At 27.7% G+C, this 26,594-nt stretch overlaps 2 protein-coding genes across 5 annotated transcripts; one reads left to right on the top strand and one right to left on the bottom strand.

Annotated features, from left to right (window-relative positions):
• Nucleotides 1-669: 669 nt before the first annotated feature.
• Nucleotides 670-10,899, bottom strand: LOC107450848 (uncharacterized). Of its 3 annotated transcripts, none has more exons than XM_016066765.5 (8): nt 10,584-10,899; nt 10,428-10,506; nt 9,446-9,507; nt 8,417-8,490; nt 6,092-6,276; nt 5,415-5,617; nt 2,886-3,048; nt 670-1,014 (listed from the first exon to the last, which is right to left on the bottom strand). In XM_016066765.5, exons 1-8 carry the CDS (start codon nt 10,632-10,634, stop codon nt 887-889), a joined length of 945 nt encoding a protein of 314 aa, XP_015922251.3. In that variant the 5' UTR covers nt 10,635-10,899; the 3' UTR covers nt 670-886. The 3 variants fall into 3 exon arrangements, with proteins under 3 accessions (XP_015922251.3, XP_087020497.1, XP_042906494.2); XM_087164371.1 differs by having other exon boundaries at nt 10,428-10,499; nt 10,584-10,863; XM_043050560.3 differs by lacking the exon at nt 9,446-9,507 and having other exon boundaries at nt 10,584-10,863.
• Nucleotides 10,900-10,960: 61 nt separating this feature from the next.
• LOC107450863 (uncharacterized) lies at nt 10,961-24,695 on the top strand. Of its 2 annotated transcripts, none has more exons than XM_016066786.5 (6): nt 10,961-11,121; nt 12,651-12,729; nt 14,538-14,599; nt 17,378-17,451; nt 19,474-19,825; nt 24,403-24,695. In XM_016066786.5, exons 1-6 carry the CDS (start codon nt 11,086-11,088, stop codon nt 24,532-24,534), a joined length of 735 nt encoding a protein of 244 aa, XP_015922272.3. In that variant the 5' UTR covers nt 10,961-11,085; the 3' UTR covers nt 24,535-24,695. The 2 variants fall into 2 exon arrangements, with proteins under 2 accessions (XP_015922272.3, XP_071041598.2); XM_071185497.2 differs by having other exon boundaries at nt 10,980-11,121; nt 14,263-14,599.
• Nucleotides 24,696-26,594: the final 1,899 nt, after the last annotated feature.

Raw genomic sequence — 26,594 nt, 5'->3', positions numbered from 1 at the left:
ACAACTTGTTTATTTAGTACGTTCTTATGTCCGAGTTAGTAACTTAAAATAACGTCTGCACTAACTAGCACATTTGAGGTCATCTTCTCAAACCATTAAGATTGTATTACAGAACCTAGTACCTGAGCATTAGATCAAAAGTTCTTCAGGGTGATTTTTAATTATCTATTTTTTGCACACTGTTTATCAGGTTTTGCATATAGTCAGTCACCTTTTAAATTTAATGTATCATCAAAGTAATTATGATAAGCCAGATATCTAGCACTTTTATCTAATTAACCACGCTGCCCTATATAGTCAAAATGTTTAAGTAGTCAAAATATGTGATTGCTCAATATTAATACTTTGCTATCTTAACATTATTTTACCAGTTACAAGTTTTATATACTCCTCATTAAAAATGTCATCTTAAGATTATTCTAATATACATCAAAAAGGAATCTTTTCAAATCTAACCAGGAGTCCTATAAGACAAACTAGACAAAAATTTGTCAAATGCAAATATGAAATTGATAACCTATAAATAAGCCATAGAGTAACTGTCATACCGAACACATCTAAACTCTGCAAATTGTTCTCAGTATACATGTGTACGAAAATGAAATTTAAAAATTTTAATCTACACAACTATATCTAATTTTACAACATTTTATCTAATAGTCAAAATACTTATTGATGTACATAATTTTATTAATCAACACATACATACTGTACATAACATAAACATACTTTACATAATTTTATTAATCAACACATACATACTGTACATAACATAAACATACTTTACATAATTTTATTCATCAACATATACATAATTTAACACATACATACTTTACATAATTTAATTCATCAACACAGCTACACAAAATTACAACAGTAACAATAACTATTCTGCATTTTTTCTTTTATTCCTTCCTCTATTTCTATCAGAGGCAGTCCAAAGCCACCTCTTCACAATAAATTCAACATCAGCCTGTGTGGCAATTTTCGTTGCTGGGTTCTGCCGGACTGCCGCTAAAATAAACATTTGATTAGTTCAATATGAGCAAAATCACAACCCTATTTTTAACAAGACATTGATAAGAAAATTTTATGATGAAAGAAAAAAGAATTACTTGACTTTAATACTCCAAACAACAAATGAGTTATTAAATTATGAGATGTTTAAATATACTAATAGAGATTTACTAACAACCTTCTCGAGGTGAATTCAAATCTTTTAAAACTAGTGGCAGGTAATTAGATTCCATAGGCCTTGAATCAATCACATACAATCATTGATCTGAATAACTAGGGTGGTCACTCAAATCAGGTCTCAGATCTTTCTTGGATTTTCCAGGTAAAAATCTTAAAATTTCCAGGTCAGCATGATTTTTTCTCAAGAAGTGTATGATGGGTACAAGAAAAATTTCAATATTTTAAAGTATTTTAATTAAAAAATTAAGACATGTATAGAAAATAATATGCTTAGCTAGTATAATGTTTCTATGTCTTACAATATGTCTGAACAATGTTTTTATGTCTTACAATATGTATAATATTTTTATGACTGAATATATGTCTTACTTTAAGCAGTTTTTTCTCAAAGGGTACCAAATGGCAAATACAGAATGACCACAAAAACCTTGCTTAAGTATTGTTTAATATATTTTCATTTAGCAAAATCAAACCATTCCAGGTAATTTTATATCAATGAATTTTTATATTTACGGTGGCTCCCAAAAGTGTTCGTAAACTTGTGACTTTTATTGAAATAGCACCACTATTAATTAAAATGAATATTTCAGAATGGGTATTTAATAATGAAATGTATAATCTATTCTTAGTAAAACTGCATAGAATATTTTAAAAACAAACTAAAAGTTTATTTTTAAGAAATCAATAGTCAAAAAGTAACAAAAATTTTACCTCGTAAACTTAAATGTTTTTGGATTTTAGAATTAAATTTGTCTATTGCTTTAATTTTTTATTTAGTTATATTTAATTTTATTTTTTTATTTATGTGCAATTTAGTATTAAACTTTAGATAGCAAAATTATATTTTAATTTTTACTTGCTAACTCAGTAATATTTTCTTGTCATTTAAAAACGGCTCATAGTCCTAATAAAACAATAGACAACATTTAAAGTTGATTATTTGTCACCATAAGAGTTAAATCATTAATGAATATTGCTAAATTAAATTAGATGTCTACAAAATAACATATTTAATTTCTTTATTTCCTCGGTGAAAATTATTAACTTGAGAACAATAAAATTGAACATCTCTTTAAAATTATCTTTTTAGCCAAGTTTATCTAAGCAATTTAAAAAATTTTGTGCCCTGCTTCTATCAGATATGGAGCAGATTTTATTACATTCACGAACTTTGTTTCTTGCATGAGATACTGCTATCATCAATTATTGAAAAAGGGGGAAGTTCTTTCCAGGTTAGAACGTCTATCAGGCTTTGCTTGCATATGCTCCTAATAAAATGAAATCATTTCATGAATGATGAGGTTTTAATCTTTTCTTGATAGTCTGATAATTCTTACACTTTTCATGTTGCTTATTCTTTTAGTGACAGAGAAACCTCTTTTCAACTGATGCATGAAAAAATGCACAGAAATCAGCCAGTGAATTTGTAAAATCTGTGAAGTTTTCCTAATTATATTACTGTGTATGAAAAAACAGAATTTATACGTCCAATTTGGTAATATAAGATGATATATGGAATATTTTTTCAATCTGTTAAAGTAAACAATGAGACTATTTTTCATGAACTTTCTTAAATTCAGAGAAAATTCTTGACTGTACCTAGAAGTTATTTTTTCTGATACATATCTTCAATATATAAGATTGTTACATTAAGTAGTAAAAAATGATTAAAGGAATACATATGTTACCTGATATCATTTGGAGGACCCTTGGAAAAGTTTTCATGCCTAATTTGCCGTAGCCACCATTCCAGTTGAAGCCACAGGCAGCCTCAAAGGACAGAAGGGCAGCCAGAATCCTCCTTGTCACCTCATAGCAGTCCCTGCCCCCAAAATTTCCCAAATTTTTAACCTAAAAATACCAATATGTGACTATGAAATTTAAAAGCACATAAAATACACAAGCATATTATACTGCGTAGCAAGTTAAGAAAAGGAAAATAAAATACATGATACTCTGTATATCTCAAATTGGACGGGATTCTTAAAAAAATCTAGTTTTCGAAATAATAAGTTCAGAACTAAACCTGAATAAGTTCTAAAACGTGGGAAAATCGATTCTAAAATATCACTCTTAAAAGTACAGTCATGAAACATAAGAATAACTACTAATAAACTAGGAGGCTTCGCCCCCTGCTCGCTGGTGCTGGCCAACCCCCGGAACTGCTTTCGCAGTTCATTTCGGATTGCTTCACAATCCGATGCTCGCTTTACTCGCTCATTGGATACGTTCTTAACGTCTAGCTTTTGTATACTTTTTTGAACACTGAAGTTCCGAAAACTTTTCACTGTAGAAAATTCTAAACCTGTACATTTCAATATTAATTTGAAATTGCAAACAGTTCACATATTTTTCTTAATCACACTATTCTAAATTTCAGTTGTTGAGAAAAGTAACTGTTGTAAGTTTTGTTTTAAAGTCTTTCCCACAAAAGGGCTAAAGCCATGTGTTGTAAAACAATATGAAATAGTAGTCTGCCACTGAACGCCGGATGTAAAGCATCGGCTTCGCTAAAGATAATTTTGTATTTTTAATTCTCTGAATGGCGCCACCCTAATATGGAATTTGTAAAATAAACGTATATATTTTTGATTGTTGATGAAGCCCATCATTTTGCGTTTTCATCAGTGTTCAGAAGCAGAACAACTATAAGTTCTTTATTTTATCACAAAAATATAAAATGTATAAAAAACAAAGAGTAAGAAAATGAGTATAGTCATAGAAAAAGTTAAAATTATAATATAGTATTTATCAGTTAAAATAAAACTTTTTGTTTAAGTCATTGTTAACAATTCAAATTTCTCCGAAGCAATTCTAAACCTTAATTTTGCTCACTACGTGCTCTTGCGCGCCGAAGCCTATCAATTAAAACGTATTAGCGTTTTATATAACATCGATTAGCCATATAATGCTCACTACGTACTCTTGCGCGCCGAATCCAATCAATTAAAAATAAAAACTGTTGCCAGCACGAGAAAAGAAATATCATCGGTTTTATTGATACATACATGCGTAATATCCTGGGTTGACTAAGTCTAAATACAACAATTATAATTTTATCTTTTAAAGTAAGACAATAACTATGCATTAAATAGAAAAGAATCGATTCACAATAAATTTAGATTGTGATTTTCTCCACTTTGAAAAAAATTTAACATAACGTGGTTTTGAATTCCCATGAAGAAACTCTTCAACATAGGAACTCAAATTAACATTAAGTGAATATATATTGCTGAGGGGGGAAATATCTTTTGGCATAACAAGGTTTTCGAGAAAGCGAGAATATACTGTACATAATTTAAGTAATCACAGGCAACTTCATATGCAGTAGAGTCTTGATTGTAAGAGTTTCACACAAAAACAGTTTAGCAATTAAAGAATATACAACATGTTAAAGAAATGTAGTGTGCTTGTAAAGTGATGGTGCACTTTTGACTGGCCATTGACCAAAAGGGTATGCTTTTACGGACATAGTATATAACATTTGATGTGCAAAACCATCAATATCATAGGTTCACATCTAAAAAACCTAAATATTGATAGGAATTATGTACCTTTTTTTTTTACTACAATGATGCAACAAATTTAAATTTCACAATTGTTAAAACATATCAGAGATATTATATACAATCCAAGATATTATATACAGTAGATGATTTTGAATTATTTTTTTTAAAAAAAAGGGTTTTTAGTTTTTTAAATATGACTAAACTTTTATGAATGACAAGAGGTATCTGATTAGAGTAGTTAAACGGCACATTTCCTCTACTTTGCCAAGACAAATAATTTACAAATTTTTTTATCACCATTATTTCAGCGTAAAAGAAAACCTACAATAAATGCTTGTTTCTTTCTATTTTAATACCTTACGCAGATCCTTCACAAACAAAAAGCAAAGACAAATTACTAGTTAGTTTAATTTATTATTAATAAGTTTTTGGATAAAGAACAACAGGGTTTAGCTAAGCTTTAAAATATAATTTGGCATGTTTGCTGTAAACAAGTTGTTGATATCCCAGGAATCACACACAATATTCCAAATAAAACTAGTATTTCAAACAAATTCAATCTTTACTCCGCTTTTAATAAACCTTTATTTATGTGGAATAAATTTACCCTTATTCAATTTTAAAAATTAGAAGAGCTGAATCTCACCAGAACTCTAAACAAAGAATATTAATTCAAAACACAACTCTTTGAGAAAACATAAGTCTCACCATTTTGGAGAACTTCTCATCAGACTGGAGCTCAACCTCTAGCAATTTCATTTCTCCAGCCGCCATAAGCTGGATGTCCTCTGTCTTTTCAGTGTCTGGAGGTTTAACATCAAGCCTTTGGACAAAACAGTTGACATCTTGGCGCAACATCGCCACCTCCTCTTTAAGCTCCCGCAGCCCTGTGAGTATTGTGGTATGAAAACCTGTTAAAATTAAAAAAAGATTCTGCTAAACTTTTCAGCTACTCATTTACCTGCTTTAGAAATTTTAGATCATACAAAGATATCATTTTAAAGTATAAATGACCTAGAACATTTATTTGTTATCAATAAAAGGTTGCGTAGCCAAATTATTCAATAAAAAATATTTTAAGCACTTGAAAACAATGTGAACTACGTCTCTTTGCATAATTCGCAGCGAAAATCAACATGGTAATGGAAAAATCTAGTTTTAGAACAGGAAAAATTAAGCACTCTTTTAAAACACCCAATGAAAAAAAGCACCTTTAAGGGGTTTTAAAATTCGAAAATAAGCACTTTTCAAAAGTGCTACGCACCCTGAATAAATCATAAGACAGGAATATTATTTTTTTTTTTGGTATATGGTGTTCTATAAAAAAAAAAAAAAAAAAAAATTAAACTTAAGTCAAAGATGTCAGCAAAATTTAAAATATGTACCTTCATTTTTAGCACAACTTCTGCACTGAGCTCTTGTTGATGGCAAACTAGCACTCGTTTCTTTCACTGTGAGAGGACTTTCATTAGCTCTCTCAGCAGAGAAAGATGACGTTGCCAGCCTGACGTTAAGCCTCTTTGGGGCAGGTGGAGTAGAGGCTGGGGGGCTAGAGGCTTTTGCGTTTGATCTAAAAGCAAAGATATTAAATAAGTTTTAATATGAATAGTTTCTAATGATTTACATAACAGAAAATACAAAAATTTTACAAAAGTTTGAGTTTCATCCATTATTAATAGAAGGCAGTGAAAAGGAGTGGGTACTAAAACATAATATACTAAGAATTCTAGTATTTGAAATACAATCAAGCAAAAAAAAATGTGAAAGAAACAATTTGTTGGACTTAATAGATGACATTACTTTAGAGCAGTGATGGGCATCATTCACGAAAATTTTATTAATGACTAAATTTTTTCAGAATAAATTTATTCTGAATGATTATTTATATACAAATTTAGTCATTATTCATTGTGCAAATTTTTTAATAATGATTGATGAATAAATTCATTAGTCATAACTAATTTTTCTGAATAAAATTTTGAATAACCAGCGAAAAATTCAAGCATTATTTCATTTTCATTTGCAAGTTCCTCGTCAATTACAGTAATTGATTACAAATGCAATTAATTATGGATAAATCAACTACTTGCAATGATCATGATTACAAGTAATCACGGCAACAAATAATTATTTCTTATTACAAGCAGGTTATGACTATTTACAAAAAGGGATTACAGATAATCAGAATTGTAAATAATCAAGCCCTGGGATTTCAGGCCATCCTGACTACTTATACTCATAAAGAAAGATTACAACAAATCACATCCTAATCTAATAATTACAGATAATCCTAAATTCAAGTAATTGGGATATATATGATTACAACACGAGTAGATGTAATTTCAAGTGGGCTTGATTACATCGTAATAGGAATTGTAGGTAATTGAATATTTTTAAAACAATGCACAAATTGTGAATGTAAATGAATTGTTTAGTTTACTATTGTTTGGTTTATAAATGAAATCTTTTAAACATAGAATTACATTACAAAAATGCACAAAAAAGATTATATTATGATTGCTTATAATCACGATAAGAAACGATTATGAGTGATAAAGATTGAGTAATCAAAATATATGATCACAATTATGATTGCATACTATATGCTTATTCAGTTTGTATGTATTATGTATGGTTATATGTGTTAACATATTTTTCTGTATGTAGAATGAATGTACGTATGAAATACAATTCATTAATGTACGAGCAATACAAGTTTGTATGTATGTAGCATGTTCGTATGTAGTACTCATGAATATAAGATACATGAATGAATATACAGATTTAAATACAATACACCTTCTTGTATGTGCAAACGTTACTTGCACATACATTATACATACACAATTTTTCATATAATATACATGTATTTAACTTTGCATCTACATATGTAAAGACAATATATATAGGTACATTTACGTGCATTTTTACAGGTAAGTACATTCATAGTATAAACGTAGGTATGTACCAGCATTGTACGTGCGTATAAGAACTTTTTTATTCATAAGATATATGTACATATTTGTGCATATAAAATTCATGTACAGACATATATGGTTTGTACATGTATTGCATGTTCATATGTAAGTACCCACATATCCATGTACCTCATCAAAACATGTATGTAACGTATGAGTGTATGTATATATGTACAAAAATGTTTGTATCATCTTGCATTATACATATGTATATACAATGTATGCTAGTATAAATGTGTGCCTGTACAAATAATGTATGTATTTACAATGTATGTACTTACATTATGTATATGTAAATCAAACTCTTTACCCATCAAGGCTATGTCTTTACCTATAGCAAGATGTCTTTGGCTATAACAAGATGCAAAACATTGTTTGCTCTTAAACGTCTTATTTTAGGAATTAAACCATAAAACTAAGACAAGCATGAATATTTATTTTTATGTTATTTTAACTTATTCCAGAGTAACATTATTGTTCTACAAGTTCCTATACTTAGTTGTGCTAAAAATAAGTTTATAACAGTTTAGTTACTTAAGCTCATTTTAAAATTTTGTTCTAATATCTATAAAACTTAATTTCTTATCGTTTTTGAAAGCAAACGATAATGTTATTTTAAATTCCTAAATATAATTTTAACTTAAAAAATTAAACCCTTTTTAGTCATGTAAACATATTATTTGCTAAAAAACAGGGTTCTTATAAAACATTAAAATAAAGAAGATTCAATACCTAGTTAACTTCTTATAAATACGAACAATCTTATCCATTGAGTCATTACTCCTTAAATCACTTTCTCGAAGATCCTGAAGAAAAAGAATTAAATAAAAAATTTTTAAAATAAATGAAATAAATAACTACACTTCATTTCAACAGTAATATATAGAAAAATAGCCATTTAATAATTGTATATGAGTATATTTTGTAAAGTCATTTTAAAGCAATTCAATTATCCATATAACAATATTTATACTGTTTACAAAGTCAATTTATTAAATAAAAGAAATAGCAAAATTAATTTCTCAGATAAATTAGAAAATCATGTGATGGAACTACTCCAAATCAAGCACACAAAAAGTGTTAAATTCAAAATTTTTGAGTTATAATAGCATTGTTTTAAAAATATCATAATTAAAAAAATCGTATGTCAAAAATAATAGAAAAAACTATGTGGATTTACAAGAAAATCCGAATACATGGTTTTATTCTTTTCGGGGGGGGAGGTGTAATAAAATTCAAAGCCATATTTCACATAAAGGAGAATCTTGCAGAAAACACACAAAAACAAAATGGAAGCTTTGGACCTACGTAAGCAAGAAGGCAAACTCCTTGAACGACAAATCAGATGGGAACAATTAATCATATAAAAGATTATTACTATGAAATGACGTTTTACTAGATTCAATATCTTCCCAAATTTAAAAATTTAAAGGAACTTTTGAAAATAATCTTTGTTGTCCATTTGAAATCAATCGCTTATAAAATAAATTATCAAATTATGAGAAAGCAGATCAATAATAACCAATAAATTGTTCAGTAGTCAAAACAAAGAAAATATTCATAATTAATTAAAATTTAACAGTTAAAATAACATCCTTTTTAAGTCATTGATAAAATAGAATTATCCACCATAAAAAATAAAATGTTAAGTAAGTAAAGGCAACTGACAAGCAGAATAAAAATATAATTAAATATATGAATACTTATTAATATGCAGTAATCAGTAAAAAGGAAAAACAAGAAAAAATATACGATAAATACCTCATAGCATATAGGACAATCAAGTTCAGTAGCCATTCGCTTCTTTATGCAAGCAGAGCAAACTATAAAAAAGGGAGATTTTTTTTTAAGAAGACTTGATAAATAAAGATTTTAAACTAAAAATATGTAAAGGCTTGCTACGAGTTATACTCTTCGAATGTGTATCGAGTGTTTTTATAGATACAAAATTTCAAAGGCACCAAAATAATAGCAAAGTTTTTGCTGCCTCCCAGAGGTAGCACGCGAAAAATTTAAAAAATCACAGAAGGTGACTATCTGAGGAGTATTGCTCATAGCTTTGCCATCCACGAGCAAACATTTTTGTCAAAAAAAATTATGAGTTCAATGCTCCTTTGACCTGGTAGCTATTGTTGTTGGCGTGAACAGGTAATGATATGAAAATATCCAGTCTTTTTCATACAGCAGGATGAGGAGAAACTCCCATATCATGACCTGTCACGCCAACTACAATTGCCAAGGCACGAAATAAGTTTTAAAGGGGGGGATTTCATTTCTAGATGTTTGTCTGGAGGTGGTTACGAGTTAGGAGATATTTCCCTATTGTGATCTGTCGAGCCAACTACAATCGCCAAGGTGCCAAATCAATTGTAAACTTGCAAATTTCTTTTAAAAAAAACATGCAGATGTTTGCCCGGAGTGGCTACGAGTTATACCTTTTAAATTGGTCCCTTTCTGTGATGTTTTTTTTTTTAGTTTCTAGCGGGCCACGGCCCGCAAGTTTCCAAGACTGGGCGATTATTCTCCTACAGAGCACGATACAGAAATCTCCCCTAGGATGACACCATACCCATAATAAACGATTTTAAATTCATCACAAAAGAATAAACACTTAAAACTTCACCTGATATTGATAGCATAATTGCATTTGCCTGTAATAAAATACAAAAACGACAAATTTTGTTTTAAATTCAAAATTAATTGCAATGAAAAAAATTGTAGAGAAAAAGAATTATCCGCTTACAATCATGACAGCAAGAAGTCATAACACAGTTGTTAAAGAATTCTGTACAAATCGAGCACCGCAACATTTCATCTAATGGCTGAAAGAATAAAATAAATCAATAAATAAAAATTATATAAATTTAGGTAGAACTTCATTGTGGTTTTTCGTTTTTACCTTCAACATTTTCACATTAATATTGTCAGACGCCATGCTTACTCCATTCATTCTTCAAAATTTTACGTAAAAATCTCACAGAGTCGAAAATAATTAAAATTTTAGCAAGAATGTAATTTCAGTGTAATTCAGTATGACTGTAATTTCAGCTTTAAAAGAGATTTTTAAAAAACTCCTATAAATAATTGAGGAGCTAAGCTTAAAATCCTTCGCACCACTTGAATTTTAAATTTTGCGCATTTAAGTGTTGACATTTTTAATGAGAAAAATGCTTCCGGGTGCCAATTTCTGTGTCATGTGGTGACATATAAAAAATAATTGCAGTTAAGAAAACATGTTTTAAAACCGTGATTTTGTCTCTTTTATATACTTTAACCGAGCAGAAATAAGTAGTTTAAAGCTTACTGTTATCAATGGTGAGGTAAATTGAAAAATAAATCCTTAAGTCCAAAAATTTGTTTATTAATAACTGAAACGACCTAGTTTACTAACTAGAGAAAGTATGGAGATGAATCATTTAAATGAAAAAATGTTAAAGGTAAATATAAATTTGAACTGTCTCCTAACAGGTTTCCTGTGAAATTTTGTGTGGGTTCTTCAAATGTTCACATCGCATCGTACAGGAAAATTTTTAAGAGTACCAGAAGATTTTTTCTCCGTTTTTGAATGTTTTCCAAATTTTATTAGTGACTGTTAAAAATACCTATTCATATCAAAATGCATTGTAATTTCGCTTTTAATTGTTTAATCATTAAAGAACCACAACTTCATTTGACATAAAATAAAAAATTTGATTTTACATAACAATGGTTTAAAAATTAAGATTTTGCACATATATGTTTTAGAATTTAAAATACTATTTTTATTTTTTAAGATTGTAAAGGAAAATTGCAATTGTTAATTTCTATTCCTTACTTATGTTAAATTGTCTTGAGAGACAAATAAAAATATTATTTAACTCAAACTCAATCAAGTGTAAACTAAAGTAAAAAAAAAATTATAGTTTTGTTTTTTGTCTTGTTATTTTAAGAAATGTTGTGAAATTTTATATAGAAATATATAATTTATATTATATTATTCATCTGTTGTTTAGCTTGTTTATAATTTTCTACTATATTAAAAAAATTTATAAAATATTTTACTAATATTTAAAGAGATAAATATCTTCTTTTGATTTTCAAAAATAAAACTAAATGTATTTTATTTTAGCAAATTGCCACACCTTCAGAGAAATGAGGCTACAAAACTATAAATTTAAACATGTAAATTCAGTTTTAGTCATTTAATATTTTTCCTGAACAATAAATTGACAATAATAAATATTAATATAAAATTTCCTAAATAAATATGTATATCCAAATATTTTTTCTAAATATCAAAATAATTTCCCTACTAAAAAAATAAATAATTTCCTGCTCATCTGTATTGAAGAAATTTATTAAAAGATAATTTAATTTTTTGATCCAACTAATTTTACATTTCATATAAGTACAAGTTAAAGTTTCATATTAATTGAAAATTATTTGCAAAAAAAAAATTTTCATTTTATCAGAAGAAAAAAAGAAATATAGTGTGGCTTTCAGGAGAACTCCGCCAAACATCAGTCTTGCATCGTGGCGGGTACTGTGGTTACGAGGAAAAGTAAATTCTAATAGGGGTGTATAGTTTTGTCTTAATTTTGGCATAGGTCGGCATAAATTTCTAGAAATAAAAATAAAGGGACAAAAATTATACTTGTTAATTGTAAAAGGTAGTACAATATGGAAATCTTCACTGAAGAATTAGAATTTTTTTTTCAAGAAATAAAAGTTTATTATTGTTACAGTAATTTAAATTTTGATTTATGCGAGGCTCTGGACATGCATCCTTACAGTTGTTTTTCATATTGTTTATTTTACATCACTCTAAATGAAAATTTATGTGAGAAATTCAAATTTTTTAAGTTGAGTTCAGGGTGAATTTATTATTTCTTTTAAAGCTTTTATTTTATTTTAGATATACTTTAAAGTAACTCTATTCTTTAGTTTTACCAGAAAGCTAATGATCTTATTTGATTTCTTGTTTCAGCCTTTTGGTGATATGCTACGATGTCGTATATGCTCTGGATTTTTTAACTATTGTGTTATGACTGCTTGTAGTCACAATTGTAAGTTGATTATTGTTTGCTGAACTTTCTTAATTGATCCCACTATTAAGAGCACCCGATTGTGTGTGAACCTTTTTAGTGGCTCTATTCAAACTATTAAATAACTAATATTATTCCATTTCATAATCTTGTAATTAAAAGATGAGAAATTAGCAGACCCAGATTTCTTTTTTGCTGGTAATTAAGTAAATAATATAGAAACTTTTAATCAAAAGTAGATAATAATGAATTAATAATGAATACATATTATAAAGGAGTAATTTAAAATAAGTCATTTTGCTCTACTTTTAAGTGCAAAGTTCTTCAAAAATTGCAAAAATAAAAGAGAAAAACGTTTTAAAAAATGAACAAAATTGAAAAGATAAACATTTATTAATTAATTATTGGCAGACAACCACTTCGTTTATAAAGAATATTTTAAATGTCATTCAATGTTCCTGTTAAAAATTTCGTTATAGGTAGAAATTAACTGTTATAGAGAGACTCTCTACACGTTTAATTAGTTAATAATTTGTAAGATTTTGAGTGTAGTAAACCACAATTTATAGTGGGTTCATAGACAGCTCAGTGTAGTGGGGTCCCAATATGTTTTTATTATTACAAAGTTTGAATGCATTTAATTTAACGATGTCTAACTAGACCTACATAATTTAATCTTGCATTTTGTTTCAGTAAAGTCTGCTTTTTCAGATGTCTTAATGCTGATTTATTTCTATGTAAAGCTGGGATCATTCCATACTTTTTGGAATGGGGAAATCACAAAATTAGTGATCTGTCTTTTTGTGTAAAGTTTTGGCATATTTGTGAAAATGTTCTAATATTTTCTGTATCTGAAATCGGTGAAGAATTAAGTTCTTTCTGCTAGATTTTAGTTTTGGTGAATTTCTAAAAATGGGTCTGGTATTTTGTTAAACAAATGTTTCTTTCAAAAAGTTATAGTTTTAAAATCATTTATTACAGGCAAATTGACTCTGATTTTTTAAAGAACTAGTATTGTAAAATATTTTCCATTTTTTTTAAATGAAAAATATTGTAAAGAGTTCATTTTTAAGATGAAATATTTTATGAAAGGTCTCTGTACATCAAAATTATTTGTGATGATATATCAAAAACCAGGGCTCGAAATTAACGGTGGTCCGTTGGTCCGTGACCACTAAAATCGGAGTCGGACCAGCATAAAATAATAAACAATTTTCCGCCGCAGCCGATCTCCGTTTAAAAAAGAAAAGCTAGCGCGCGATCCTGAGGAAGGCGAAGTTAAATCTTGTTTCGCGCATGCGTCACATGGAGAGTCGCTGAAGGAGAGAAATAGGGGAGGTAGCGGGGTGGGTTCATTACGTTCGCCATCCGTCGCAGTCTAGGGTCAATTCGCAGCCGATCTCCAATCACAATTTTTTTTTTAAATTTTTTATACAAAATTAATAATTTTAAAAAAAAATGCAATTTAAATCAAAAATTTATGATTTTTTTAAAAAAATCATGATTTTTTCAATCAAAAATTTTAATTTAATTTTTTTTTTTTTTTATTTGCAGCTAATAGGAACGCGTAGACGGACCAGTAAAGTTCTGTGCGGACTAGTAAAATGTTTTAGTTACTGGTCCTATGGATCAGTAATTTTTTTTTTTTTTTTAATTTCTACCCCTGGAAACTCTTTCCCATCCTAGTAAATCAGAAACTATGTGAAATCATTCATATGAATCAAGTTATGAACTTTTTCTTATTAATGATATTTTGTAATATCTTTTTCTTTCATCATAAAGATTTAACATCAGATATTTTTAGCTAAAGTTTTTATACTTTTTTATAGTTTGCTCTGCTTGTTTAAAGAATCAAATGGAAACTGAATCTGACTGTTGTATATGTTATGAAGTAAGTTTATATATTTTTAATTCAAAAATATCAATATGTAATTTCAAGAGAATCTGACTCTAGATTAAATATTTAAGAAATTACCAACTTTTCAAAATGTATGTTTGTAGCTTAATTCTGATGCAGTTTTAATTTTTATCTGATTAGTAATTCAATATTAGCAAAAATTGGGAGGAGGGATAATTTTTTTTTATCCTTTTCTTTTTTTATTGAAACAAATGATATTTTACGCTCTGAGTTACTAAACTGTTTTAAAACTCCATATTAATGTTTCCGTTTAGTAACTCAGGCTCGCATTAGTCATTAAACTCAAAACTGAAAGGAGTTTTACAGAAAAATTTGCTGTTTTTTCATTTGGATATCTTTAAAATACAATTTTTTATATAAATTGTAGTGTTATATCTTATTTTTGAATAGAGAAAAAATATATTTAAGGAATCAAAAATGATTTTCTAAAATATTGCGTTGTGAGAATTTTTAACTTTAACTAACATAATTTACTAGATATAACATGTAGAAATGACTTAAGTTAATTTTAAAATTACTAGCACGTTTACTATTACTGCAATAATAATCTTGATTAGCTGAAAGATAAAAGTAAATTAAATTAGGATTCACATCCAACGACATAACTAATCTAGATTAAATGTTTTTATTTAAAGAACTTAATCATAAGTCAAGTTAGTTTACAATTTAAAAAGAGTTAGTTTACTGCTACATGACTTACATATCAGATAGACAGATTATTTAAAGATAATCATTTTTTCTTTAGTTAACATCATATCAAAATAAAATAACAACAAAAGAAATTACGGGCACATAAAAATTTTAAAAAAAAGTAAAGGACTTATCCTAAAAGCGTGTGTGGCCGGCCACCCCCGCATCATCCCTCAGATCACGTTCACCCAGAGTTGTCAGCACATGGAATGCCTAAAAACGATCCGCACCAAAGGGTGGCGCTACTATCGTTTTGACTCTTCACATCTGTGAAGCAATCCATTCTCAAGTAGGGGTGAAGGGAAAATATTGGAAGGTGTTGAAGGATAAGGGTGTAGGTGAAAATCGGATGGGGTTGTTGATTAAAGTAAAAAATAGATTAAAATGCAGAATGAGATTATTTAAATTAAAACGCAGTGCCCAAAAAAAAAAATTGTGCCCATAAATAACTAACAAAAATAATTTAAACATACCAACATAACAGTAGTAAATTAAATTATTAAAAGGATTTTTAAAAAAACAAACTAGGTTAGTTATAAAAAAAATAACTGGTTTAAATCATGGTTTAAACCACATTGGTTTTAAACCGACAACCAATTTTGAATAGGTAATTTAAAACTATACATTTCTGTTTTTAGATTTTTTTTATTATTTAATTTTATCCAGTTTAAATTAATGAAAACCAATTTAGATGACTCTTGAAATAAATTTATTGTCATAAATTATGCAAAAATAAGAATCTTTATCAAAAATCTAAAAACTGGTAAATGTATGATATTAAACCTTTTGAAAAATGCTTATTGTATAATTGTATTGATATAATTTTATCCGAAAGGGTAAATAAATAATGTGAAATACTGTGTACCTTATATCTCAAATTTTGATTAAATTATGGCCTTGTATTTTTCATGTTTCGAGGGATTCTGCTGAATATTGTAAATATCCATCATCAGTTTATTCATAAAAATTAAATAAATGGGAATAAAAGCATATTTAGAATTTTCCCACCTCGTCACCACCCTTTTCACACTTGATTTTAGTTGGGGGGAAAATGGTATATTTACCCTAAGTCTTCTCGTGTTAATAATTTTATACTTTTTTTTCAGAAATTTTATGATTTATAGACTTGTAAAAATTACATATTTATGTTTAATTAAAGTAATACAGATTCACATTAGCAATTAAACTCAAAATTTTTAAAAAATATTATTTTTTTAAAAATTTTGATTTTCCTACTGATTATATTTTAAATTGCTATGTTAGTACTAGCAGTACACCCGATAGAGAAAACCCTCTAACATAACAGTAAATGCTAGAGATTATTATTGCATCTACTGATTATTTTTATTTTTAAAAAGCATATAAACAAGGGGGGAATTAAGACTTGTCTTTAAAACATCTTTGAAGTGTTTTGAATAAAAATAAAAAGCTAAATTGCGAAAACATGGGAATGTTCAAAGATAAAAAATATTCCTGTTACTTGATTATAGGCTTAACTTGTTCCATTTTTGCGGAATCATTGTATAAAATTGAACTTAAATTTAAACATCAGTTTTATATATAAGGACCTTATATTTGCAAATTTTGCTACAAGTATATTAAGTTGAACTTTTACTGCTTGATTGCATTGATGTCACAGACAAATTTGGATTTCTGAAGATACTGCTGCAGATTTACTCCATAAATTCTGCTACTGGAGAAATACAGAATTATTTATGCTGGTGTCAACCTTTCTAATCCATCTCCACCACACATATGAAATAATATACCATTTGGTATCAGCCAATTACAATATAATGAATTAAACTTAAAAAATTTAAATGGTTCGGTTATTATTAACTGTTATTATTTGGTTTTTATTGTTATAATTTGGTTATTATTAACTGTTTCTGTTAATACAGCCTAATTATATTAATTATGAATGTGCCACAGATTTCTAGATACCATTGATCTAGGTATGATATGTAAAATAACTTGTTATTCTTGTTTTGTGTTGTTAACAAAATTTTATTTTATTTATGCATTAAGTTGTTTTTATTTTTTACACTCTTAAACTTTTAGGAGATTCGAGAAAGTGAATTAAGAAGCAATAGGTCAATGGATAAAATAGTCAGAATTTATAAGAAGCTCATGAAGTATGTATTATTTTTATTTTATTTACTTATTTTTTATATATTTTTAGAAAACATTAAACAAGATTTATAAATTTTTTTATTTATTTTTATCAACGCCTTATTTTCTTATATTTCATACTTTTTACTTCTGGAAGTTGGTTTTACCAATTTGGATTTGTATTCTTCATAAAAACTGTTTATAATAAATTAGTCTACGCATTTTCTAAGTTCCTTTACATTTCAGTGTCCTAAATATATATATAAATAAAGCAGTTTGCTTATTTTATACTGTTAATAAATATCACACAGTGAATGTAAATACAGTCAAACCTCGCTATAGTGAACCTTCAAGAGACCGAAATTTTGGTTCACTATAACCGGGAGTTTACTATATCCGTTACACAGGCTATTTAACTAATGGTTCCCAAACTCCTCCCTTTTATTATGCATTATTCAAATAAATGACTGAATATTGTGTAACAGCAAAAAATGTGTTATTTTTCATTACTTTTCGTCTTGCGTGCAAAAAAAATAGTACTTTTTAGTTGATGAGCAATCCTCAACATCAGATATGGAAACACTTCCTGACTCTCAGATAATTTTTCCTGAATTTCTGTCATTCCGCTTTTTAAACCTGTCTAACCTGCCATTCGAGCACATAAAAGTAGTCTCATAATATCGTTCAGCAAATTCATCGACATTTGTCCAGATACTGGAAGATTGCAGCTTCTTCGAGGGGTGAACCACTTCAGTAATGCTGCTTCAACATCCTTGTGATCTGCTTTTCTCAACTTTTTTCTGCCATCTAAATTTTTTTCATGAGCAGAAATAATTAATTGCCTATTTTTCCTTATGTTACAAACTGCAGATTCGGATAGTTTATATTCCCTGCAAATATCAACTTGATTACATTAATTTTAACTTTTTCTGATAATGCCCATTTTATCATCCATGGAGTACGTTTTACGTTAACTGGTCGCCATAGTTAAATTTGAGAACTTGTTTGCAAACATTTTTTAACAGAACTGAGAGCAAAAAGGAGTTGAAATGAGGGCCTTATCAACACATATTAGTGTCCAACCCTTTGACCACCAATAATGAATAATTACTCATTCCCTCTGATAGAAAATGCATATTGATCCCACTGACACCTTACAGGTGCATCATCTGCCTGAGTTGGAAACATCTGCTTGGTCTGTTTAGAGTTTAGAAAGTGATATAAAAGAAGCAAACAAGAAAAAATGCTTATCGCTACATTACCCTCTATAGATGGTTTTAAACATTGGTATATGTATTTATTTTGAGGTAGAAATTTCAAAATTATTACAAAAAAAATGAAGAAAAAAATCAGTTGAAGACAGAAAAAAGTTCATTATATCCAACTTCCTCACTTTTTTGGTTCACTATATCCACAAAAAATAACATTATACGTGTATAGCAAGGCACGGGACCGAACATTTCATTCACTATATCCGGGAGTTTACTATAAACCGTGTTCACTATAGAGGGGTTTGACTGTATTTTAGTAAGGCAGTAGATTTCCTTTTTAATTGATAAATGTAGCTAGAGTTTGCATTTAGGAATTATCTTTTTTTTTTTCAATTAATAACTTAGACATTTCAAATTTAACCAAACTTCGTGATTATATTTCATCATACCCATTTCATCAAATAAGGACTCATACCTGAAAAAAAAAGCAGAAAAATAAATTTGATGACATAAAACTTCATTTGCTTTAAAAATATGAAGATGATAATCAAAGTTGGCATACTTTGAGAGCTCAAAAATTGACGCCTATTCCCAAGACTCGTCCGACATTAATGAGTAAAACAGAAAATGTTCTGTATTTCAAATTGTTTTTGTTTTCTTCAATCATGTCTTACAAATCGTGAAAATGGGCAGGTTTTTGAGGTCTATGTTGACTTTTTTGAATTTCATATTTTTGAAACCAAAGAAGTTTTATATCATCAAGTATATGTATTATTATTAAAATACAATATGTGTATGTAAATGAAATATAAATGCATATGGTTTCTTTTTTAGAACCAAAGCTGTTGATTCTTCAGAGTCTAATCTTCAACGACCAAATAGCTCCCAAAGAAACTCTCATATCTTTAGTTCTTCTGTAACGCATGCTGTTTCCCAAACTCAAAACTGTCTACCAGTTCAGATCACATCTACGAGAAGTATTCCAATGCAAGTTTCATCTCCCATTCGCAATCAGTCACAATCCCCAACCTCATTCAGAATCTCATCATCAAGAAGCGTTCCAGTGCAGATTACATCCCCCATGCACAATGTCCAATCACCTTCCTCAGCCTCTTTCACAAGAACGGACCCAGTTCAGAGCATTTCCTCCATTCAGAATCTCCAGTCAGGAGTGCCATATCCAGTTGTAAGTATATTAGATATATTATTGTATTAATATATGTATTATTGTATTAATATGTATTAATATATCTATTTGTATAACCAATAAGATTAGATTTTACATAGCTAATGTTTTAAAGAAAATGTTCTTTATTATAAGTTTTCTGCAGATTTTAATTCTGACAATGATGTAAAAAAATTTTTAAAAAATATGAAGAATCAAATTTTTAAATTTTTTTAACAACATGTCCCTTTTTTCTTGTTACATTTTAAAATTTTGGGGCAAGAATGGCTTATTTAGCGATTTGGAAAAATTCTCATTTTTTCACGCTATTTACACTGTAATTGAATTGAAGGAACTAAAAACTGTACTCTTTTTAAATCTTTATCTTTATGGTTGAAATGTTTTTGGAAAATATTTAATTGAAAAAATTTGTGTAACTTTTTTTTGCAATTTGGAAGGAAGACATTTTTTAACGGGTGAACTATTTATACTTCAATTGATCTTGAAAGAATGAAGAAAAAAAATTTAAACTTTGATTGTTAATCTTCTTGGTTTAAATGTTTTTGAACAATATTTCATTGTTTGAAAAAGATTTGTTAACTTTTTTAGCAATTTGGATGAAGCACTTTTTTTCTGGACAAATTATTTATACCGTAATTAAATTGGCAGGACTCTTGAAATTGGTTATAAAAGCATTGATTTTAAAAAATGACGGATTTTATAGATTGATAGTTTTAACTCGTTTATTTTTTAAAGCGTGGTTAAAAATATTAGCTTACATTTTTCAGATTAAATGTGCTTTTAAAGTTTATTAAAAAAAAATTCAAATTTAATAAAAATCTTGTTTTATTTATTTTATTTTTTTTTTTTTACTTTGCTTTTTTTAATTTTAGAAATTGACTTTAGTTCCTGAAATCTGCTCGGTTCATTTTCTTTTCTTTTTTTTTATCCTAAAATAACTGATAGAAAGGGTATAATTTATGTTATTCTGTAATTCATTTATCCTTTCTTTTTTTTTTTTTACTTTCTTACTCAATCCTGAAATCTATATATTCCTTCACATTATCACCTCTTATTTCATTCTTCTTTTACTCTGGTTAACTTCCTACCTAAAATTTGCAAGCTACATCAACCATAATTCCACTATTCGTTTAAAATACGTAATTATATGGCTCTTCTTTTATCTGTGCCATGCAGTACATAGAAAACTCTAAAACAGTGATTATCAAACTTATTTCTTTTACCGCCCCCTTTGAAAATCAATTATTTTTCAGCGCCCCCCATTTTTTATACACCCCTAAAACTTAAAAACCACAATTTCATTACTTTAATTAATTTAGTTATATGTATTAGTCGGTTCTGATGCTTAAACTTACATTCTAAACTAGAAATTTTTACCAGTGAGAGCAAATAAAACCCAACTTTTTGATATTAATAATATATTTTAATCTAATTAAAAGAAACAATATAAATATGTAATGAGTTTTCGTTTTTATACTAATCTAATGAGATGGATGAATTTGATGATATTTAATAAGTTTGTTCATATCAGGTTCGATTTTACTCAAAAACAGTCGTAAGTCGCCGCGTTTGGTAACTTGCAAATGATTTCTCTTTTTAGTAAGCAGCGTTGTCACAGCGCTAAATCCACGTTCACACAAATATGACGATGGGAATGCTTTTAAAAAACCGTTCAACGATAGACCACAATCAAGGGTACAACTGCGGAATTGACTTATGTAGCCAAAATTGTTGGTAGCCATTTTTGTATTTGATTTTTATTTCCTCGTTCGTTGTCAGTTCTATAAGTTCTTCTTCCAACTGGGGTGATATTGCTATGTTGACATTTGAAAAAGGATCTAACACCCAGTCTGGTATTTTCAATTTCAAAATGTCCTGGAATCTTTCAATGAAATCACTGTGAAGATTTTCCAAATGTTGGCAGTAGACGAGCAAGTTGTCGTTGTTGCAGGATACTGATAAATTGGGAAAATTAGGGAACTCACGTCTGCCGATATTCTTTTTGTGTAAGAGCAGCAGACACTGGACTGTAATGGGCTAATTGTAAAAAAAATTTCTAACACAACTTTTTGAACAATAATTATATGGGTCATTCTCACAAAAACAGTCATTTTCATGTCCCCAGTATATTTTATGTTTGTTTTACAGCTTACGAAAAAAAAAATTCAGGAAAAGTGCCCTTCAGAATGCAAGCTAACAAAGGAATAAAAATAAAATTATCAATTTTTATTTTTTATTTATTTTAGGTAATTAAAATATACCAATATGTCATTCCCTCACTTGTCCCCACTGCTGATTTAAAAAAAGAAAAAATTTGTTTCTAAAATAAATTTTTTTTTTTTTACAAATTCGAGTTTTTTATTTCAGAATACTGAAATATAGAATGCAGAAAATCAATTTTAAATTTAATTTCTGATGAAAATATTAACACAGCACTATTTTAAACTTTGTCCCCAGTGTTTCGCGTCATTCCCTCACAGCAATGCTCTTATCACCTGCAATCTTCTTAGAATAAAAATATTTTAATAAAAACTTCAGAAGTTAACAACTGGCATCATAGAACAAAATTGCAGTATGTTTCCATCTTCAACTTAAAGAAGCTTTGCTGTGGAATAAATTTGAATGAATCAAACCAAGTAAAATTTTTTACATTTGTCATTCCCTCATGTCATTTTTTAGAGTAAAATAAAATACAACTTCATCGAGAAAGTGGATAATTATAAGTTGCTTTCTTGTATGAATATAATTGTATGTGATTGACTTCAGAAGTTAATTCAGCGTCATTCCCTCACTTTATACACTAGTGAGGGAATGACGCTGAAGTGAGGGAATGATTCAAGATGAGTATATTATCAAATTTTTTTTGTTCAATCGTGCCAGCCAATTTTATTTCCCAAACCTGTAAAAACTATTAAATATATAAGACTAAATTATAATAAATATTAGATATACTTGGTATGTTATCATTTTCAAACTTTAGGTAGATGTAACTTAGATAAAAACATGTATTAAAATAAAATATCATTCCCTCACTATTAGTGTCATTCCCTCACTTTTTAAATAGTGAAAATAATTAATTTACTTATTAATTAATTTGAAAAATAAATTAAAAAATTAATAAATTAATTTATTAAATTAAATAATTAAATTAAATAATTAATTATTATATATTAATTAATTATAAATTAATTATTTAAAAATTTATTAATTAAATATTAAGTATAATTTATAGGATATATACTTTTTTTTATAATGCCATTACATATTTCTATTAATATAAAAAGTTTCAGAGCTTTTTATTCACTTTACTTTTGGGGGGTTTTATGAACTGAAAAATGACAGTTTTCGTGAGAATGACCCATATACGTATTTCCATTTTATATAAAAATGATGATTCTTGCATCAGTAATTTCTTATAAAATGCTGTAAAATGCCTTTATGTTAAATACAAGAAAGAAAGTAAAGAAAACTTCAATTTATGTTAGTTTACGTATGTATAATATTTTAAAACTCTGCATAGTAGTTTTTTTCCTAATGTTTAAAATAATTTCTGGTACAATGTAATTAAGGTAAAATTACTCTAATTTTTTAACTATCATTGATCATGTTCCTTTATCTATCCACAGAAACTTGTTACAACTTGATTGCGTACGGTGTGCGGGCTATCCTACTAAATCTATGTTAAGCATTTTAAGTTTTTATAACATCATACATGGTAGAAATACAAACTAATTATTCGTTATTGTGTAGTAGGTGGGTTTCAATTTTAGTGAAATTTAAAATACTATATAAAGTAAATGGAATTACAAATTATACATCGCCCCCCTAACCCTCATCAACGCCCCCCATTTTTTCTGGGCCCCTTAACGCCCCCCTCTAGGTTTCAAACGCCCCCAAGGGGGCGTTATCGCCCACTTTGAGAAAGACTGCTCTAAAAGAATTAAAATTCATAAATTAGACATATTCAAACTTGAAAGAGTATTTAAGCATTATTAACAGACCCTTTACTAATTATTTATTCATAAAAGTGGACCTTTTAACAAAATATTTCATTCTAAAATCAAATTCTACACAATGTTTTTTGTTTTTTAAATTATAAAGGTTGAGTTATTGGCAGCATCTAAATGTAGTAGGAGAGGAGAAATATTTATATTTTTAAATCATGTTAAGTGAACAGATTACTTATTTAAATTTAAACAGAACTCTGGTTTAAAGATTTTATGTTATTTTACAATCCTAAAAATTAGGTGTAGATTTACAAAAAGAGTCTAGATAGACGTCTTATTTTCAATTGTAAAACATTTGACTTCCAAAATTTGTTTTAAAAACACTGATTGTGATTTTATTTTTGAATAAAAAAATTGGTTCCATCATTGTTAAATATATTTTAATTTTAAAAGGGAAAATAATTTTGAGAAACTTTTTTCAATGCACTGTTATTAAACTTGTTATTAACTGAATTCTCAAATTAATTAATCTTATTTTATAATTATCATTAGTCATGAAATAATTTAAAAGTTTTTGTTTCATTTTTTAAACATTTGATTAAATAGAGTCTGTATATTGTTCTTTGTTAGGTGTTGCTTCAACGAATTCAATCAGCTGCTTTACCAAAAGCTAACACAACTAAAGAGAGTCAAATGTTTGATGATTTTGAGGAGCTTGAAAATTGCAGCTTTACTGATGACTCAAATGATTCTGAGAATTGATTTTATAGAACTGTTATTTTTAGTTTTCAATTGAGTACAAAAAATATGACCATTGCAATGTATTTTTATTGTTATTTTATTTTACTAGAAATTGAATTATGGAAGCAAAAAAACTTCATGTTATTGTGAAAATAATAAACATATGAATTTTGTAATTAACAGTTCATTTAGTTTTTCTTTTTCATTTGTTATAATTCATTTTAAATTTTAACTGTAGTTGAATATTTTCTTGATATCATTTAATCTGAAATAAAAACTTGATGTTTATTTCAAGACATTATGCATTCTCCAAACAACTTATCATTAATGAGCTGAATATTTTGTTACAAAACATGCTTTAAACTACCGAGTGTTATTAACCAATATTTCCAAATTTAAAGAGAGTAGCTTTCTGTTACAATAGACTGGTTTCGTCTATGTTATTCTATGTAAAAACAGCTTATAGCTGGGAAAGTTCTATACTAATTTGCCCATAGTTGAAGTACGATTTTTTTTTTATAGGAAATATAATAATTCTGAGTGTTTAGATAATTTTTATTTGTAATATATTAGTAATTTGTTTAAAACTCTGTTTATTTATTAAGTCTAATCACTTTGTGTGCTATACCACTATCGATTCAATACTATAAATCACTAACTAAAATTAACTATTGACTGCGAAAAACACTATATTTTATCGTTAATTTAATTATTTATTGTATCTTTGAAGAAAAATTTAATTTTTTATTGTGTAGTGGCAGAATTAGTCTAAATTTTAAAATAAATTTCAAAATTCTTCTTAAAAACTTAATTGTAAACATAATACTTTCTTTTGTTCTTGATATAAATATAGTTAATATCTTTACTTAATTTGTTCTTCTTAAAATATTATTTAAAGAATAATGCTAAAGTGATGTTTTTTAAAGCCAAAAATACTTATAATTAACGTAATGATACTTATTATAAAACTTATAGCTAAGCATGAAAGGTAAGGTTTTTAAGTTTAATTCAAACTTTTTCTGAAACATAGTAAAAAAATTTAATTTAAGTTATAAATATATTAGTTATTTTACAAGTATTCTTTATGAGATATATATTATTATAAGTTTCTTTACTTTGTTGTAAAAAGTAGTGTTAATCACACACTCTTACTCTTTTCTTAACACTCTTAATTTTTATTTTATTGATTATATTTATTTTTATTTTATTGATTACATTTATTTTTCTCTGCAACCTCTTCCTATGTGAAAGAGCAGCTGAAGATTTTCTGTCAATTGATATTCTTTTATTATTGTGTGAATTCTGAAAAAAAGGAAACTAAGTATGTAATGACATAACCAACAATACAGAATAACAAACGGAATATATTTTTTTCCAGTAGTAAAGTACATACAAGCCCTTAGGTAATTAGTTCCTTTTAAGTGCGAGAGGGACAATAATTACAAAACCATAATTTTTGCCGAACCGATGAAAAAGTATTTAATTTTCTTAATTAAACTTCCCATATTTTCTAAAAGTAAGTTATTAAATTTTGTACAAATTAACATTTTTTCCCTTGTTTGCAATTTCTTAGAAGAAAATGAGGTAATTACATTCAATAAAATCACCCATAGATTTTTTAAGATGAAATTAAGCTTACTGACACTATAAGGAAGGGTACAGCAATTAAACTCAGCTGTTCTATAAAAAAGGACACCTTTTGCAAAGAGGAAGTTATATTTTATTCAACTAGAGCCATCTATAGTGTTTTTTTGGCACTTTTTGTACTTGAGACAGTAATTACAGAGATGCCAACTTCTCCGGACACTCCAAAATAATTTTAAAAAACGGTAAATAACTACAAAGTAAATTTTGCAATTGTTTGACTATTTTTGCTTGCTTTCTAAAAGGTATAGCATGAAATAAGTACTATAAAGTGGTGAATAATATAAGCCTACGAATTATTTAGAAATAGTGGTGGATAAAAATCTGCTAAATTGAATTTATTAAACCAAGATTGACAATTGATAAACTACTACTTTAAAATATATATTTGCTGTCCGGAGCAAGGTAGCATCTCTGTAATTACACAGAAGTTGGGG

The sequence above is a fragment of the Parasteatoda tepidariorum genome, chromosome 5 (genome assembly GCF_982258835.1).
Source record: "Parasteatoda tepidariorum strain Cologne lab strain chromosome 5, Ptep-v5.0, whole genome shotgun sequence".
NCBI classification, from domain to species: Eukaryota; Metazoa; Arthropoda; class Arachnida; order Araneae; family Theridiidae; genus Parasteatoda; species Parasteatoda tepidariorum.
This window is presented reverse-complemented; position numbering and strand designations above follow the sequence as displayed.